We start from the raw sequence: 20,070 nt of genomic DNA, 5'->3' as shown, positions 1-20,070 counted from the left end.
GAAATCAATAAAACTTTAAACCTCCAGCGTTGAGAAGTCTAAATATTTTTAAACATCAAATTCTAATAAAATGAAATAGATTTTTTTTAAACTCCTAATACATTGTTCTATTTTTAAAAGCGCCATTTCTTGTTTTCTTAATATGGTTAATATCTCTATATGGTTCTTGGTAGAACTAAAATCTTATTAGATCTGATGATTTAAGCTGTACCTTTTATTCAGTGTTTATTTGATCACACGTGAAATCCGCTTTATATGACCCATTCATGCGGGTTTAGCTACCAAAAAAAGAAAAAGAAAAAAGACGAACAAGCAGACAGCTGTGATGGACTCAGGAAGGTGGATTTGTGGTTTCAGCTGACAGACATGTGATAATCTAATAACATAAAGCTAATATTTTCATGACACATCTGGAAATTACCACAGAGCCGTTTACTTACCCAGAACGTGTAATTTGAGTTTTACTGACATAGCAATCCCTTATGATAGCACTGACAAGTGTTACAATCTCAGTTTTTTCCCCCCCACTAACTGAACGATAATGTAACGGCACCATTGCTACATTTCATTAAGAAAAGTAAGACATCTTCATTTCCATGCCTAAATTTGGAAATGAACAGTTTAGATTTTTTATTGGCTATAACTTATCAATGTACAAATGAAAAAGTGGGAACATTGGTGTTTTGAGATCACTGTTATGTGTAGCAACTTATCCAAGTGAAAGAAAGTTGCCCCCTGACAGTTCATACGAAACTTCTTAAGGAGACATCCTACAGATTCTGGCCCACGGACTATTGGTTATGACATAATGCCAGCTCAAGAAGTGTCCCAGGATCTAGTTACTTAGTTACTAATAATATTGCATATTAATCTTTGTTGGAGGAATTTTATTTGGCCCATTCACCAGTGTTTGATGTCCCCCCCTTCAGAAATCTATTTGCTTTATGAGATTCCAGCATGGTGCCTATCTCCAGCTGTCAATGGGCGAGAGGCGGGGTACACCCTGGACAGGTCGCCAGTCTATTGCAGGGCATCACAGAGACAAACAGGACAAACAACCATTCTCACACAGGGAGAACATGCAAACTCCATGCAGAAACACCCAGGGCATGGTTAGGACTCGAACCCAGGACCTTCTTGCTGCATGGCAACAGTGCTACCCACTATTTTTGTTTCACTGAACATGTTTATGTGTATGTGTATGTTTTTAAGTATGGGTATATGTCTTAGTCTGCGTTATGACTAATTTTCCCCATTATTTATTTATTAATAATACTCCTTATTAGCAGAATGGCCTCTCACCCAGTGAAAGCTGGAGATTGGCACCAGAAACCCCGCGACCCCATGAGGGATTAAGCGGTTTGGAAGATGGATGAATGGATGGATAGCGGAATGGATGTATAGTTAGGAGGAAGGAGGATTGCTAAATTTGAAACATTGGAAAAAAAAGAAAAATGTAGCATTCTGGTACTTATATTGGACATACATTTCATAAATAAAATTATTGAAAATAGTCAGAAGGATAGGGTCATGTGTAAATATTATTTGTTCACGCTCTGCCATGTTTATAGTCCAGAGTACGAGAAAGAAAGTGTTTAGTTTCTGCAGATGTTTTGAGCAAAGCCAAATGAATCTAAGATACCATCAAAGGCTACACTAAGGCTATAATTTCAGTGTCAACATGTATGTGAAAATCCCCTAAATACTGACCACAAAATCAGAAAAGAAATATGAGAACTTATCTTAATGTTGAGAGTAAGGGTCTGGTACAAAATACAAAGTTTCAAATTGAATGCAATTTGGAAGAGAAAGACCAAGGTTTAGATTTTAAAAGCATTGTAGATATTAATTGACTTGGGATTAATTGGTTTGGGATTAATACATATCATTAAAAAATACTGATACTCCTCTTTCTCACCCAGTATTTTGAGGAATGTGAAAACTAATGTACATAATTAGAAGACATTGAATCATTTGGCTTAACTATCCTCCTGTTGCTGCCAGGTTTCTGTGAGACAAAACAAAGCAGGCTGATTATAACAAAATTATTAACTAACAAAGTCTTGGAAAACAAAAACCCACTTTTTTCACACATTTAGTATTTCTTTTTATGAGATTTTCATTTGGGGTTAGCTTTTCATTTGGTTGATTAGCACCATGAGCAAGACACTGCTTTATTGAGTTAATCAGTGTATGACAGTAGAAAAGATGCAGAAACGTGTACTAAACTGCAACTCTGCTTCTTACACTGGACCCTGGGTTGTCATTGTTTGGGAGGACTAATGAATCAGTCAGATTCCAGCAGTCTATATCCAACAATATCTAGTCAAACTTAGTCGAAGTCACAGTATTTTTAGTGACATTCAATTGGCCAAACCAGGTGCCACTACCTTCAGCGTGATTAACAACCTTTTTATTTTGTTTGTCAAAGAGTTTGAACACATTTTGTTTTCTTTCCAGATAGATTAGTTATCCATTTCTTGGAAATTAGTTTGCCTTACAGAAGAAATAGCCTATACCACAAGCATGTTCTTGTGTGTGTATGTCTTTCTTTTGTCTGAAAAGAACATAAACATTTTTTTATTTATATATATGTTTTATATTCCACAATGCTGTTATAATGCACAAGCTGACATGCAACGGAAAGTTGAGGCACAATTTTCGCTCCAATGTACAGTGAATTTGTGCTGGAGCACAAAATGTGGAAAAAACAAATTAAACACATTTCTTTTCATTCAGAAATTTGTTGATCCACTGCAGAAATTTTGAAACATCTGTATAGACGTTGGGTACATCTGGGTACTCGCAGTTTAAACCCCTGTTGAATGACACGACACCAACAGCTATCCCGTTGCACACCAGAGGACCACCAGAATCACCCTGTGAAGAGGAAGAGTTTTACAAAGTTTGTTTAAAATTTATCACATGATGTTTAGATCATTAATATGCTCAAAAAGCAGAAAACATACCTGACAGAATCCTTTGTTTGTACCATATCCACCTGCACAGATCACATTGGGTGGAAGAAGACCATCCCAATACATTTTACAGCTCCTGGGGTTTATGATTGATACATTTACCACTCTCAGGTCATCCACACTGGGAGATTTTGTCTTAATTGCACCCCATCCAGCCACAGAACATATTTGATTTTCTCCTAAGAGTATGTTAGACTTAGGAAGAGGAATTGTTTTCACTCCATTGTTTAGAGGAACTTTTTCAGACAGCTGAAAGACACATAAAACAAATACTAAGACACTTTTTTGTGGCAGCAAATCTAAATTCAATATAGTTGCTGCAAATAGTTTTGTATACAATTATTACCTAATATGGGGGCTTCCTTAAGCATATACTTACTTGAAGAAGCATGATGTCATTACCACTTTGTGGAGCCACATAATCACGGGGTTTGCATGTGGAATTAACCCGTATCTTTTTCATCCTTGAGCTTTTGAGGTTTTGGTTTCCCAGACGAACGTATTTAAGTTCACTGAAATTTTGGTAATTTAAACGTCACAGTAAACCCAGTATTAACAATGATCAATAAGAAAATGCCACATAACAAGACTGTGCACTCACTCGCCACCACAGTGTGCTGCAGTAACCACAGAGTCCTCGCTGACGAGGAAACCTCCACATACATGGTGTTTATTGTTTTGAACTGAAACCATGTACAGCATCGAGTTCTCCGGGACTTTTTCTCCATGTATGATCTGAATCCCATGGACTACAAAAACATACAAATGTCAAAGTTTAGCTCAGGGAGGTATTCTATATATTGAGATTATATGTCAAACCTGAATTTCTTACCAGCTTGCCCAAGACATGTCAGAATGTTAAGCAGCAGAAGATTATCCAGACTTTTCATGATGACAGCCAATCCAGCTTTAAATTGTTGCATGGTGAAGCTGTGCCTTTTATGCAGTAGTTTGCTCTCTAGTTTTGCATATCAGAGGAAATGTATTCACCACATCCCCTTTGAGTGTCCTCTACCTTATTTGTAATGGTGTACTTTTTCATGATCTTTGAAATCCTGTCAGAATTTCTTACATTCATTAATTTTAATGCCCTGCTCGTCTTCTTTTGAGTGCTGTTTTCTGTTCAGTTTTGATAATACTTTTGCATTTCTTTGAATTCTTCGTCACATTTCTTTGAAATTTGCTGCCAGTCATATTAACACAAAGCCACACAGATAAAATCCATATAAAATCCAAATCCAAAGTCCAAACTAAAAATCAAAACTATTTGTTGTCATTTTGTGACCATAACGTAATTTTGGTGAGACACTGGCTCAGAATTCACACAGACACAAAACAAGACATAACGTTCAAGTTGAACGCACCAACAACACCTCCTGAGAAGCTAAAAGCATGGAAATAGTCCTTAGCATCTGATAAGATTTAAACCTTCGAGTCAAAAAAGACAGATAGCAGTCATTTTAAAGAACAATGTAAAATACTGTGCAATTGCATGAATCATGAATACATCAGACAAAACAAAGAAAGTGTGCAAATAGTCATTAGCAAAAATGTAACAATTGAGGCTAATTGATGCTTAAGTCAAAAAGACAGGCAGCAGGATGTAAAATACTGTGCAATTACTTAAATGTATTAGAAAACTTTCCGGGAGAAGTTAGAAGTGTGCAAATGGACATTATCTGAGGAAATCCATTCACCACATCCCCTTTCAGCGTACGCTACCTTATTTGTAACGGTGTACTCTTTCATAATCTTTGAACTTCATCTTTCATTTAGCATTTGAGAAAAAGCGTAATATTAATAAAATACTTTAATAATAATCTTAATCAGATAAAGAACCCATGGAACCATTAGTATTTTTTCAAACCTGTAACAAACTATAAATTACCCAGTGGTCTGTGTGAATATCGGCAGGTTATTTCCAGGTTTGGGAAATAACCTGTTTTTAAGTATAATAGTTTTTGATGAGTCATTTATCTGATGAATGTGGATCAAACAGTGCATTGCCCAGGTGGGTGAGATGTGTGACAACACGTCCAGCCCTTTTCTGGACTCTTGAAACATAAACCGTGTCTAAATCTTGTAGACGGCATCCCACAATCTCCTGTGCTCCACCCATTCTAAATCCTTTATCACCCTGCTCCATGCAGATCCCATACCACAATGTCACGCTGAGACACCAGATGCTGTCGATTATGGCTCTAAAAAACATTCAAGCAGCTGAGTTGAAAATTCTGTCTGTCTGAAAATTCTGTTTTGGGGCGCGCTCGTGTCGCAGCTGGTAGCGTGACCCATATACAGAGGCCTTAGTCCTCAACGTGGTTGACCCAGGTTCAAATCTGACCTGTGGTCCTTTGCTGCATGTCTCTCTCCCTCTTCCAACCCTCTTCCTGTCAGCCTACTTTCATAAAAAGTGAGCCACTAGAGCTGCAAAAAAGCCCCCCCCCCCCCCCCCCCCCAAAAAAAGAAAAAAAAATTCTGTCTGTTTTAGTTTACTGAGAAAGAAAAGCTGCTGTTAGGCCTTTTTCCCTGTGTCAGAATAGGTCAGAAGGGATGTTAATACCTGGGAATTTTATGCTGTCCACATGCTCCACCACCTTCCATATATGCAGAGAGAAGCATGTTCAGTCTTCCTTGACCTTCCGTAGTACACTATGACCTAATTGGTGTCGTTGGTTTTCAGGATGAGGTTATTGCATAAGACTGTTTCACAAAACCAAGATAGTCTTAAAGCGGTTTCACAAAAGCAGTAGCATATACGTTACCTTGACAATTTTTTTCTGTGCAGCTGGCCTGCTTCAGACCAGGCTAACAATCAGGTTTAGTTAATCCTGGTGCCTTATCTGTTTTGTCAGCAGTCACTGTGATCAGAAACCAGTGGCTTTTATCAGTGATTCCATTTTCTTATCTGTGTGTTTTGTCTTTTTTTTTAATCAGCCTCCACTGAAAAAAATAGTGGTATCCAGTGAAGTGCCATTATTATTTTAAATATATTAGAAATGGCTGATGAAGAAGCAAAGGTGTTGTCAATAAAGTCCATGATTACACTGGACTTTACTGACAACAGTGTGCGACTGTGGCTTGATGGGTTGAGTAGTTGTCTGGCAATCAGAAGGTTGTGGGTTTGATTCCAGCTTCCCCATGCCACATGTCAATGTACCCCTGGGCAAGGCAGTTAACCCCAAATTGCCTATCAAGCTATGTCTCGGTGTATGGGGAGTATTGGCCTAGTGGTTAGAGCAGCGTGCTTGCACTCAGAGAAGGATGCAAGTACCCTGTTTGATCCCCAGCGCCTGCACTCTGGGGCCCTGAGCAAGACCCTTAACCCCAGATTGCTCCCTGGGTGCCGCACATGGCAGCCCACTGCTCCCCAAGGGTGATGGGCTAAAAGCAGAAAACAAATTTCGTTGTAATGTATGTTTCAATGACAATAAAGATGATATTACTACACCAGTTTCCACAAAATTCTGCTCCTCTAGAGGGCACTGTTTTGCTGATTCCTCCAGAACAAACTAAATTTCCCCTGAAGGGCACGACATATGCAATCTCACTGCCCCAAAGGGGGAAAAAAAATGTGCATACCATAATGCTCAGTGACAGTTATTTTATCATGAATAGGTAATTTCATTGCACATCATGTATCCTTCATTAACTTCTTTCAGTTTTTTTTAGAGTCTATACTTATTGTTTTCAACGCAAGCAATGTCTGTATTATTCATTAATGTGATATGAGATTAACATTGTTTAGCAAAGGCTGAAAAAAGTTCTTCCCTCTACCGCTTTTTTTTTTTGGAAGAGTCAGCGAAACAGCTCCCTCTGGACTCACATAATCAGATAGACCAAAGAAAATGGTTTAACTTTTTTTGCCATAGAAGTCACCCCACGCAATTGTATTTTCCTTTATAATAGTGGCAGTGTTTCCTTTCTTGGCTATAATGTGCTTCAATTCCTCCTAAGCCTCCATCAAAAGATGTTGCTCATTTGGTTTGAAGTTTGGCACACGCAACTTATCCATTGTAGCATCAGTGAATCTGTGATCGACCTCATGGTCCCCTGAAAAAAATGGAGGTGAGGATTTACCTCAAACACTTAAACCTGGCTTGATATAGTCACACCTACTGAGTTTAGTTTGGCCTTTGTGAAACGGACAAAGCCAGAATACCCTGATTATTCTATGTCAAGCCTGGCTTTATCTCTCATCCCGATTTCTAAATTGTGCTTTTGTGAAACAGTTTTTTGGAGCGCCACTGTGTCAGATTTTGAAACTCCTCACTGTAGTGGGTCTCATCATTGTTGAATATAAGACCCACCATAGAGGTGTCAAACGTTACAACCATGTTTGTGGGGTGGATAGCAGAGCAGTTGCGTGTAAAGAGGATGAAAAGGGTAGAGCTGAAGACACAACCCAGCATGCCAGTGTTGAGGATTAGTGGGGCTGATGTAACTTTCCCTTTTCCTCACCACCTTGGGCCTGTTGGTGAAGAAGTCACTGAGCAGTGCCAATAATCCTAGGCTGTGAAGGTTAAGGGCCAGTCTGGGTGCACGGAGTTTAAGGCTAGGCTGAAGTCCACAAATAGCATACTACCAGGTATTAGGATGCAGCAAATGCAGTTGTGTGAAATACCAATGAGACAGCATCCTCTGTTAAACGATTCTCCACTGTTGCGTCGGGTATGTTGTTGTCCAGCCACCTCTTTGTTGAGACTGATGCACCGTTGTCCATCTTGCATGAGGCAATCCTCAGTTGGAGCTCATCCATTTTGTTAGTGATTAATCAAATGTTGGCCAGGAGGAGACTGGGCAGAGCTGATCTGTGTGGGTTAGGCTTTAGCCTTGCGTTCAGTCTCGAGAGGAACAGACAATAGAGATATTCAAGGGAGAGAAAGGGTAAACATTTGATGGTTTAGGCTCACACAATTTTTTCAAGGAAAAGGTGGCTTAGTTTAAATTTTAGAGGAACTATAGGAAGAATTTAGCCCAGGTGGAGAGGACAGCACAGGGAATTGTGTGATGTTGTCTGCAAGATCTGGACTCAGTTTACCCTACATGAATGCAGAAAAAGGCCAAACCCATTGTTACAGAACCCACCCACTTGGGCAATGCACCAGGTCCATCAGGAAAATGGGACAGGAATATTAGACCCTGAACAAGCAGACTCAGGGTGAGTATTTACCTAAGGCTGTGAAAGCAATCCCCCACCCCTGTAGTCAAACACTCACACCCCCTCTCCCTGCAGAACTTTAGTGCTGATGCACTATAATTTGAGCTTTCTTGGCAAACTTTCTCCACCAATCCTGAAAAAGTGTAATCCTATTATATAGAAATGAAATTGTGTGGTATTGTAGTTTATGCATGTTCCCAGTGATAGTGGTGAAATATGTTTAAGCATTGTGCACATCTTGATACCGAGCTGATTCTAGCTAAAGCTACTGTGAGAGATGTAACTCTAAGCTTTGCAGTAACAGTTGAAACATTGTTATCAGATCATCTTTACAGACAGGCTTGCAAAAACAAGATATGACAGGAAGCACCAAGCTGCAAGTAAGTTTAGAATAGCTTACTGGTCGTCTTATAATGCAATGACAAAGAAAACTGATAATCATACCTCTGTTTAACTTTTAAATGAATCATACATTGTTATGTGATGCTTTTTATGCTTGATTCAAAAAGGTAAGCACCTCAATGTTTTTTTATTACATTAGTACTAGAAAAATTCTGCCAGTGCTCATAGTTATATTGATCATTCTTTTGTTACAACTGCAATATTTATAATGCAGTCATACTGTCCACATGAATTTGGGCCTGACAAAACAGTGTCCTTTCCCATCAAAGCTGATAAAAGTGTTTTAGCCTGCCTAAACTGGCACGAAGTATGACTCAAAAACAATAGTATACAACATCGAAAGAAAATTCATAATCCCGCTCAAAATGATTCTTATTAAAGTTAGAAGAAATAAATAAAGGAACTTAAATACAATAGTAAAAGGTTTCTGCAGAACAAAGTTGTAAGTCAGGGCACTCTGCAACTGAAGCCATTTCCTGGTGGTTGACTGAAATTAACCTTTGTGTTGGTTCCAGTGGTTAGGGGCAGGTTTTTTTCATCTTTTTTCATTCCTTTGTATTAAAGAAGCAATCGCTCGTGGCCAAAACCTTCTCATCAAAATGTGTGAATGAGCATTATGGGTCATTTGGAATATACAGAGCTTGACGTGAACAACAGCATTGTTGTGAAATTAAAACTCTGCTGTTTTTTGACACATCTATTTTTTTGTTGTTGCTGTGAAACTGTTGTGACATTTTGTAAATTGCAAGGTCTTGTCATGTTTTGAAGGTTTGTAGAACCAAATGCACACAGACAATACAAAACTTAGAGGAGGAGTGAGATTGTTGTCAGTTTTACTTTTAAACAGTTTTATGTTGTTAAAGCCATCTGGGGATGTGCATTGAAAATTAGCAAAGGCTATACATATCATAGTTGTCACTGTTTGTTTATACTTAATTCTTGCCCCCATGCAAATAAATAATAAAAAAAAAAAGAAAAGAAATGAAATACAGTTTATTGAACATTAGAAAATGACCCAGGGTCCTGAGGGAGAGTTTTTTGGTTTAGGAAATTTTCTAGTGGGAGGAGACTACAGTTAATGGAGGTCTGAAGCATATATGAACTGAATGTTTTGTTTGAATATGATCTTACCTCATGATTTTGTTAAATCTCCCTTAGAGAGTTCTGGGGAAAATGTGGACTTAGTCTGAAAATTTAAACAAGCACAGCTTACAGGTCCCACCCAACAAATTGGCAGTTTTCCTGTAACGTTAAGTTGTTTCTCCAATCTTGAGCTTGAACAATGGAATATGCTGTGCAGGTGAGGGATCTGAGCAGCAACCATATCACTTAATTTATTTATGAAGCAGGGAATTTTCACAAAGGGTCTCCTTTACTTTCACTTTGTTTGCTACCCTTAGCTCGCTAGGCATAGCTGGCCTCCAGACCTCTCTCACCGACAGATACTATAAAATTACAGCTAAGCTGGCCTCCAGACTGCCCTCCCCGCCGGACCTCGGGGTTCCTTGTGTAGGTGATCTCCAGACCTCTCTCACCAACAGACTCTAGGGTTCCAGTGCAGCCGGCCTCTAGACCATCTTGCCACCGAACGTCAGGATTCTTGTGCTGCAGGCCTTCAGACATCTTTCTTCGCCCTTGACCTCCAAGGTTCCTCCTTCACCATCATCCACCTGAACTATGTGCCTCTTATGGACAACCTCCAGGTCACTTTCCTGAACTTTGTTCCTCTTACGGACACCCAGTCACCTATCTTATTCTGGAGCTTTGACCTCCTCTTGAGGTCCACCCTGATTGGGTTTTTTTTTTTTTTGGGTTCCCACTCCTTTTTTACTTTTTTTCTCCCCCCTAGTTCCTCCAAGACCCTATTTTGTGCCTGGGCTGCAACTTTATTGTAGGATGGGGTGCGCTGATGGCTCAGCGGGACCCATGTATGGAGGCCTTAGTCCTTGATGCGGTCGACCCGGGTTCGACTCCGACCCGCAGTCCTTTGCTGCATGTCTCTTCCCCTCTTCCACCCCCCTTCCTGTCAGCCCACTGTGTTAAAAAGCGAGCCACTAGAGCCGCGAAAAATCGCGAAAAACAACAACTTTATTGTAGGTTTTCCTTGTTATTTGTTAAACCATTTCTACTGGTCTGTATCTCTACTTGAGTACTTCTGCCACCCTGGAAACAAGACAGTTATAGATTTTTTTTTTTTTTTTACATCTTGTGCATCTTCACACCAAGCTGATTCCAGATAAAGCTACTATGATAGATGACAATCTTGGGTTTGCAGACATGGTTTTCACACTTTTATCACATCATCTTTTACAGACACACTGCAGAACAAGATCTGGCAGGAAGCCCCAAGTGATTAGCTGCAAATAAGTTTGTCACAGTTTACTGGTCTTCTCTCATAATGCAATGACAAAGAAACAAAGCTAAAAAGAATGACAATTAATCACATACTTCTGTTAAATTGTTAACTGTTAAATCCACCAAATAATGGTGCTGTTTGTCATACATCCATGCTCGCTACACAAAGATAAGCAAGCTTCATGTTTTTTTTAAGAAATTATATTGCGTAGTACCAGAAAAATCCAGCCAGTGCGCAATCATATAGTTTTGACGATCACCATCATGTAAAGACTACAGTATTTATAATGCATATATACATGTTGCCTACATTCATAAATGCTGTCTTGTGTTGAACCATTGTGCATGGTGTTAAGTTATTTAATGTATAATACATAACTATCGGTGTGTTAGGTATTATCCGGTGAATATCAGCCCAAACAGCTGATATTAGGACAATATTTAAAAGGAATGTTTCAAGCACTGGCGTTCTTTTAACAGCAAAATCTGCACAGAAATGGAATAAATAAGTGACAACTTCTCTTCAAGTAACATCCTTTATTAACAGAAATAAATGAACATACATGGAACACCACTAAAAAATTTTGTTTATCTAAATTAACACTAAATTTGAATCAAAGAAAACCTCTTTACTAGTCTAGTAAAACTTAAGTAAGACTACTAAGCAAAATAAGATTAAAGAAACTAAGGAACTATGTAGACGCAACAGATCAAAAGAAACAGCTTAAAACCATCATGATAAGAATGATTCAGTGAATCTTGGGTTCACTGCTGGTCTAAGTTATAGAACTACACTTCATCTTAACGAATATGGAATGAGGTTAAATAAGCTTAACTAATGTTGAACAACATTTGATATGTGTTCAACCCATTCACAAAGCAACTCCAGGTTATATAAAACATTTTTTTGAGGAAATAACATTTCAAAGAATGATTTGCTAAATAAAAATCAATAACCTTTAGGAGACTTGATTTTTATTAATGTACTTATGTCTCCTGAAAATATTTAAGACTCGACTTGGTACTTTAAGAAGCTAGAGGGCACTGTAGCGGACGATTGACTAGAAATGAGGTTTGTCGGAGCACATCCGAGTCATCTCACCATTAACTTGAGGAAATAATCTTAAATAACACAAATGCACTTAAGTTGACTTTGTTCCCTATTAATGCTGTGTTAATGCTCGTAGCTCTATCAGATAATGGCGGCACAAAATGAGAGCAACCATTATGTTTAAACAAGCCACACTTGTGTTTACTAGGTTTAGTAGTAGGTTATTAACGGAGGCGAATGGCGAATAATGCTAGAAGACATTCAAGCCTAACTTAAAAAAAAGACTTTTAAGTTTGTTGTAATGAGCGGAATGGAAAACACAAACATTATTGTCTCATCATTGTATAAAACCCTTATAGAAATAATGTTTGTCATGACCATAAAACACCCAAAACACATCATCATTGCATTATTTCAAAGGTCACTAACTGGGAGCTTAGCCTGTTACATCATGGTCTTAATCTTTTGACCCCTGTTCTGAGGTGGGTCTGAGAGCAACTTGTTTTGGTGTGGTCTTTTTAAATCTAAAGGAGGCACATCACACCTGCTCCCCTCCAAATCTTAGAGTGTTCCACTTCACCCATGCAGTTCAGCCATCTTGTAGTATGCAGGCGGACAGCTTAATGAGCAATCAATGACTTATCCACCTGTAGCTTCGGCATTTTCAGCTTGGACTTCAAACTCGCTCAGACAAATGAAAATGAAGGGTTTGCAAGACTTAGCACTGTGTTTACTGTGATGTATATGTTCAAAAAACATAATAGAAAACAGAAAAAAACTGGTGTCTTTAATAATATGACTGAAAAGAATAGGGTTAAAAGATAGATAAAGATATCTATTTGGGTCATGGACAGACTACATTCCTACTCCTAGACACTAACCCATTAACCTGACAACAGCCAGCTGCATGTCTCGCTCCGCCTAGCTCCACTCACATACATCTGGGACACCGCCATAGGCATTGCCTTTACTGAAGGCTGGGCCTTATCAAAACTCCTTGCATATGATTGGATAAGCCACTTGTCTGTCATCTTTATCGACGTGCTATTTCAACCACTCACACCGAAGCTAACCCGTGACGCTGATGAGACCGACGCAGGAAAAAAAAAACTTTTTTTTTTTTTATGTGTTTGCGGCTCTAGTGCAGGGTTTCCCGCAGCGCTATCTTGGCGAGGCGGCCGCGGAAAACGTGTCGTCCACCCCCCCCCCCCCCCCTCCGCTCCGCGAGCCGGTCCGCGTAAAACGTGTCGTCCACCACCCCCCCCCCCCCCCCCTCCCCCACGCTCCGCGAGTCGGTCCGCCTCGCATAAGCAAATTCCTGCGGGAAACACTGTAGTGGCAAGCGTTTTATTGACAGTGAGCTGACAGGAAGAGGGGGGAAGACAGGCGGCAAAGCGCCGCGGGTCGGAGTCGATCCCGGGCCGACCGCGTCGAGGACTAAAGGCCACCCAATATGGTTTGCGCTAACCGCTAACCGCTTTTGCGTATGCGCCCCGGAAAACAAAACTTGCCAAATCCGGTCGGGAGAAGGGCGAAAACATGGTTTCCACCAACAAAAGCCTTCAGAGCCGTTCTCTGATGTTCTTTTAATGAAACAATATCAGGTAGATTGGACAACACAGAAGAAATAGCAGCATCAATGCTAACGCTTGCTTCCTCGATGCGAGCCGCCATTGTTGTTGGAATCTCACGGTGGCTTCTCCTCTACGTCACATCCATGAAACACCCGCCCTGCGTCCTGATTGGCCAGACCAAAAATTTGGTTGGGGAAATCACTTTCATTGAGCGATGTCCCAGATGTATGTGAGTGGAGCTAGGCGGAGCGATACATGCATCTGGCTGTTGTCAGGTTACTAACCCATGGCAACACAGAGACAAACAGGACAAACAACCATTAATAACAACAACAACAACAACAACAACAACAACAACAACAACAATAATAATAATAATAATAATAATAATAATATAATTATCCATCAAATAACACTTATATCACTTACGCATTTACTTTTTCAGCAATTCTCTACCGCTAACTTGCTTTTTTCAGCAGCAACAACATTGTATCTTTTTGTTAATTGTGGTATAATATTCTCCATATGCTTTCATCAAAGATTTCACTGATAAATTTGCACTTTGAGGCATGTTATTTCCTGCGGTTGCCATGGTGAATTGTGTTATCTGTGTTCTGTCGATAAAGGCTTCTTCCATGATCGTGCTCAACTCAGAGTTAATAGGACGCTGAGTTTAGTTCCTTTATAGCAGCTTTCTATGTAGGGCCATTCTTCCTGAAACGGGGCCCCGGTTTATGAATTCTATACCCTTTTACCCAATATTCTTGCATTATCCAAAAGGTCAAAAGTACCTGAAAAGTAACACACATACTTTAAAGACATGACAGGACTTTTTTCACGCAATATTTTTCATTTCCTCACATTTGACCTAATATTAGATGCATAGACAACAAAATAAATATCCGTGTGGCAGCAGCTTTTAATGTGACAACTTCTTGCATGTTTTTTGGAGAAGTAAACCTCACTGATAATTGGATATATGTTTAAACTAATTTTCAATATATGAAATGAGAGATCACCCCCCCCCCCCCCCGCCACACACAACCTTCAATATTTGACATTTTTATGACAGAATTTGTCAATGTACATTTATTGACAGGTTTCTACAGGTTTCTGTTGACAACATCTGGTGGGAATTTACGGCCCACAGAAACATTCAAAATGTGTTTGCTGAGAAATATTTGTGTAATCCTCACTTCCCTGTTACATAAAGAAGACCAACAATTATTCAAACTATTGCAGCAAACAAACCTCATAGACAACCCTTGTACATTCAGGCATAAAAATTCTCACGCGAAGAACATTTTGAGGGTCTTATCTTGGTTAAATCTAAATTCTTTCATGAGAAGATGATCAAAATAAATTAATTGGTTAATCAAAAGCTTAAAACAACTTTGAAGATAATGTTACAAGTTGTTTTCTTTTTTTTTTTTGGTTTATGCTCATTTAACCATATGTACACTGAAAAATAGATGTACCTGTCATGCAGGGACACTTGTAAATGCAGACAACTTTTTTAGAAGAGCTCCAATAAAAATATAACTTTTTTGTTGTATTTGAAATTTGTAATTAGCATTTTTCAACACATTTTGAAATTTAAAACCTAAATTGATAGCATCTACAATGGAAACATTTTTGGTTTAAATCTTGCATTCTGTTTAAAACTTAACAGTGTTTTTGCTTAAAAATAATTTTAAACCACAACTAACATTTTGATAGATCTGTGTAGATGGTTGCCACTTTTGGGTAGTCACAGTTTTTGTGTATGTTGTATTAATGGACAAGACACCGTGTACATACCAATTTGTGATATTGTGTGGAAACAAATAAGATGACTCTCTCCAGATGGATGTAGTTCTGCCAAGCTCTACACATCCATCTAGGATTGTTCCATGGGAGATGTTTTTCAGAAGGAGGGGCCTTATCAAAATCCTTGCATATGTTTGGATAAACCACTTGTCCATCATATTTACTGAAATGCTACTTCAACACATTGAAACCATCATCGAAACCGAAACCATGTGTCTCCACTAACAAAAGCCTTCAAAGCCATTCTCTGATGAAATAGCAGTATCAATGTAACCGGGTGACGAGAGTTACAGGCGAAGTGCACCAGCCCCTCCTGTGGGAAAACACTTACATATGATGCTGCAGCCCTTGAAATTGACACTTAGGATAATATTGCGAGGCTTGCAGCATTTCAACACGTTTTTTTCTGTGGTCGGTTTGCACAGTATGCCCACGAAACACTTTGATTCCTGAGAATGCAGAACCCGTCTCCTTCCTGAACGACACAAACATCTTTCATCATCTCTGACCTATAAGCACCATCTTGTGAGACGTAATAACCAAATTTTTCTCTGTGAGATTTTTATTGGAACACGTAATTTGTAATGAAACCTGTACACAAACAAATGAAAAGAAAGAGACTTAAAAGACACTTTAACAAAACAGCATTGAAAATATGACGGAGCGTCTCATTTTTGTCGAACATGCGACGTCTCTGAATTTGCTAGCACAGATTCTGTGTGTGTGTGTGTGTGTGTGTGGGGGGGGGTGATTTCTTTTGCCCGATCTGCAACGCCGACGGGGTGAGGAAGGTGCGTTCGGCTCAGCTCAGAAAAAAAAAAAAAATATATATATATACATATATATATATTATATATATATATGTATATATATATATATATATATATATTTCTCTAAATGCAGCAGTTCAGAAAACATGTTTTGTGTCCAAAACACCTTTGTGGCATCACTACAGAAGCAGTTTGTGGTTATAGTTTTTTTCTGTATATCATTTGACGCACTATTGCAACCCCCTATAGATGCCACCTGTAGTGTCAAGTACCTCTATGACTCATTGTGACATTTCTCTGTAAGCACAAACACAGATCTTAGAAGATGATATACATCTAGAAAAGGGTACTAAACGGATTGAGACTAAGTCTAAATCCTGCAAACCTCTAATATCAGAAAAATCAAATATTTAAGTACATTTTTCCAGGCATGGTGCTGAAGCAGCTGGATAGTTAGGTCATTCTTCCAGGGTGTAACTGTCTTCCTGTGAACAGAAATAACTTACGTTAAAAAGCAGACATGGCAACAACTGAACTATCTTTTTTGTATTAGCTTTTAAGAGATTCTGTGAGGTTATACCCAGTTCTTAGTTTTCTTTCTCCTTCTTGTTGTAGAAAGCTATGATCAATCACTGAATATGTAGAAAAAATAGGAAAGCTTCCCTTTTTTACCTGATTTTAGCAATTAAAAGCAACTTAGATTGAAAAAAGTTGAAAGTCATAGACTAAATCATTGTGTTAGACAGTATTAACCGTCTACACACAAAACAGATGTGATAGCAGCAACGATGCATGCATCCCCCTGTGCTGCCATACTTATTTTGGTTTGGCTTTGGTTTTAACACCTTTTGCTTTAATCACAGTTGGCATGTCCCGTCTTAAACCTAAACCATAAACAGAGTTTTGCTGCAACGCGACTGGCCAATCAGTCTCGAACGAATGAGACGGGAGCGGGACAAGATGGATTCTTGTGTGTTTAGAATACACAAATACTGCGAGAATTCAGCTTTGATGCAAGGGAATAACATTTCACTGCTGAAGAAAAAGTGTGTTGAAACTTATACAGTTTGCTGTAGAACAATTATAGAACACTGACTTACCCAAAAACACCATAACAACAGTGAAGTTGGGAGCTGAGAACAACAAACTCATTCTCTGGATTGCTAAACTGAAGGCCAGGTGACGTTTGTAGGACTGCAGCTATGGAGTGTGCAGAGAGTTGACCTCTGTGCACTTCTCTTCTGAGCATCCGCTGATCAATCGCTGAGTTTTTTATGGCCTACTTCTCCCTGACTAAGCTGCTGCAATTTCCAGTAGCCTCTAGTTAGTTAGAATCTAACAGCTGTACGTTTCCCACCTAGAGATGCTACACATGTGCCTTCCTATCAGTATACCACACTGTAATTCACTGGCCAACCAAAAGTGACCAATTCTTTCACAATGTTTTAAGCAGCACCTTAGTGCCTTGGTTCTTGATTTTCCACCCCTGTGGCCATGGATATGTTTGAAAATGAATTTGATTATATGGAGTGAATGAATATATTTAGTAATTCAGTGTTTACACAAAAGAACTGAGTTTGCTCAAGATACATGATAGTTAAAAAAAAACCCAGCAACAACAAAAAATACATAGACCACAGTTTTCAAATGTTTATTTTATTGCTGTGATTATATTATTTTATCAGAGAATTAAGTCAAATTGTTGGTTCACTAAAAGTTCAAAACATCATTGAATATTTATTAACTGATGGCTATGGGTTTATGCAATAATAATCAAATGTGCACTGAAAAACAAAACTGCATTACATGCAAATGCATTTTCCTTGTTTACTTCAAAACAAGCTAAAAATTATACATCTTACAAGGAATACAATACTGTTATTCATTTGGACATTTATAGTACAATTTGCTTTATGCAAGAAGTAAAACATTTTGCTATTTGGTATTAGCATTTTTTGCATTTAGGACCTTTTTCAGGACAACTTAAATCTTTAGCAACCATGAAAGAACACTTGCCCTTTCATTGTCCCAAAGGAAAGTCTTAATGTGGTTCAGTGAGAACGGGACAGGCTTATACAAGAAGTTTTTTTCCTCCTGCTCCTTTTTCACTTGTGTACGTTTAATAATGTAAGTGAGTGTGTTTGTGACTTAATGATGACATTTCTTAAATCAGTAGAATAAACTGATTGATTGATTGGTGGAAGTGAAACAACATGAAACAATGCACAAGTTTTAAAACACGTTTTAGTCCTATATCTTCTAATTAAAGAGCAAAGACAGAAAGGCCTCAACACTATATGAGATATGTAGCCTACATGTTGTGTTCCACTTAACATTTTTTTTGCTTAAGAACTTTTCTAATCCAGGACGCATATTTTGATACATCTGTATAGACCATAGGTACATCTGGGTCACAGGATCTGTTGAAAGACACAAGGCCTGTGGCAATCCCTCCGCACACTAGAGGTCCCCCGGAATCACCCTGTGAAGAAAACAAAACTTGATAAGTTCTCTATTATTTGACTCTTGTCAACAAACATTGCCGTATGAAAAATATTTTTACTTTTGAAAATGTATATACCTTACAGAATCCGGTCTTTGGGTTATGCACACTTACTGCACAGGTAACATTGTTTGGAAGAACAAGTCTCAAATATTTCCATTTATTTTTACATTCCTTTAGGTCAATCATGGACACTTCCACTATTTTGAGCACATTGGAAACTTCACCATTGGCTTTTGCGCTGCCCCAGCCGGCTAAACGGCACTTAGTTTTGGCTTTCAGTTTCATCTCAGCTCTCGGTATCTGGATCGGCGACACTCGTTCATTAAGCTGCGCTTTCCTAGACAGCTGGGGATGCAAGTAAAACACAGTGAGGGATTTACAAATTAAGCTTGTTCTAAAGTTTCATGATATCAAGTAAAATTTTAGAATGAAAAAAAAACATACTTACTTTGAGAAGCATAATATCATTGCCAGATGTGACATTTTTAAAATTTGAGTACTTGCACTTGGTTACATCGTATCTCATTGTGCCATCATTGACCTTCTTGAGATTGTGAGTTCCAAGAACAACGCTGAGGTTTCTAAATGTAGAAAGGTTTAGTTATATTAAATTGAATAAAAATATAATTTGGAGTAGTAATATTATTATTATATTTAATTATATTTGTGTTTAATAAACTACAAGGCGACCAAGGGCTGTTTAAAAGTAATAAAAAGTATGAAAAAACAATAAAATACCAAGTTAACAATATAAGCACTACAGTTAGCAATAAAAGCGCAACTTTATAAAACATCTAAGTATTGTAAGTATTTTAAAAACTCACGGTTTATCACAGTGTGCAGCTGTGACCACAAAGTCTTCACTAATGAGAAATCCTCCACACACATGAGCTTTGTTGTTCTGAACAGAGGCCATGTACAGCATCAAGTCATCAGGTACCTTTTTGCCATGTATGATCTCAGTCCCATGAGCTGCGAAAGTAAGCAAAGGTATTAATTAAATGTCCAGTTTAGCAGAGAAGAATAAATAAATTTTATAATATCACCTTTTTGTCTAGTAAGCACCAGAAAATAAAGAAGCATTAAGACCTGCGTCACCATCATGTTATCAGCACAGTCATCTATTGTCAATGGGGGGGTGGGGGGGTGGGTCGAGTTTTTTCCTTCTATAAAGCTTCCATTTTTTTTTTTTTTTTTTTTTTACGTGTCATTGTAGCCATATCCTGTCTACCTGTAGTCACTGTGTACATGTGGTCAGTGAACAAGAAGGGGTTCATGTGGTTTGAGTCATGAGTTATCAGAAACAGAATGTCTGTGGTTCTTGCATATGCTCGTTGCATTTAGAAGAAGGTGGGTTCAGCAAAAGCACATTAGCACAAAACTTGATGACAACTGGAAACCAATGTCTGAGGTTTCAGGTTTGATGGGCTCTTCGCTGTTACCCAGCGATTACCGTAAAGAAGT

General features: G+C 38.6%; 1 protein-coding gene across 1 annotated transcript; it reads right to left on the bottom strand.

The window, feature by feature from the left end:
* Positions 1-2,618: 2,618 nt before the first annotated feature.
* Positions 2,619-19,725, bottom strand: LOC105932450 (transmembrane protease serine 9). The gene is made up of 11 exons (XM_036141673.1): positions 19,653-19,725; positions 19,431-19,578; positions 19,055-19,187; positions 18,682-18,951; positions 18,446-18,582; positions 7,252-7,370; positions 3,811-3,936; positions 3,580-3,727; positions 3,358-3,490; positions 2,970-3,227; positions 2,619-2,880 (listed from the first exon to the last, which is right to left on the bottom strand). Exons 1-11 carry the CDS (start codon positions 19,708-19,710, stop codon positions 2,716-2,718), a joined length of 1,695 nt encoding a protein of 564 aa, XP_035997566.1. The 5' UTR covers positions 19,711-19,725; the 3' UTR covers positions 2,619-2,715.
* Positions 19,726-20,070: the final 345 nt, after the last annotated feature.

The sequence above is a fragment of the Fundulus heteroclitus genome, chromosome 9 (assembly GCF_011125445.2).
Source record: "Fundulus heteroclitus isolate FHET01 chromosome 9, MU-UCD_Fhet_4.1, whole genome shotgun sequence".
In the NCBI taxonomy this organism is placed as follows: domain Eukaryota; kingdom Metazoa; phylum Chordata; class Actinopteri; order Cyprinodontiformes; family Fundulidae; genus Fundulus; species Fundulus heteroclitus.
The sequence above is the reverse complement of the archived record's forward strand: the minus strand, read 5'-3'. Positions and strand labels throughout refer to the sequence as shown.

Excerpts from the sequence above, each read along its gene's own strand:
- LOC105932450 (XM_036141673.1), bottom strand. The coding sequence starts at position 19,710 with ATGATGGTGACGCAGGTCTTAATGCTTCTTTATTTTCTGGTGCTTACT. Across the intron at positions 18,583-18,681 it reads CAAAGACCGGATTCTGTAAG|GGTGATTCCGGGGGACCTCT; the intron begins GTATATACATTT and ends TTTTCTTCACAG. Across the intron at positions 7,371-18,445 it reads TGGATTAGAAAAGTTCTTAA|CTCTACCCTTTTCATCCTCT; the intron begins GCAAAAAAAATG and ends TTGTGTCTTCAG.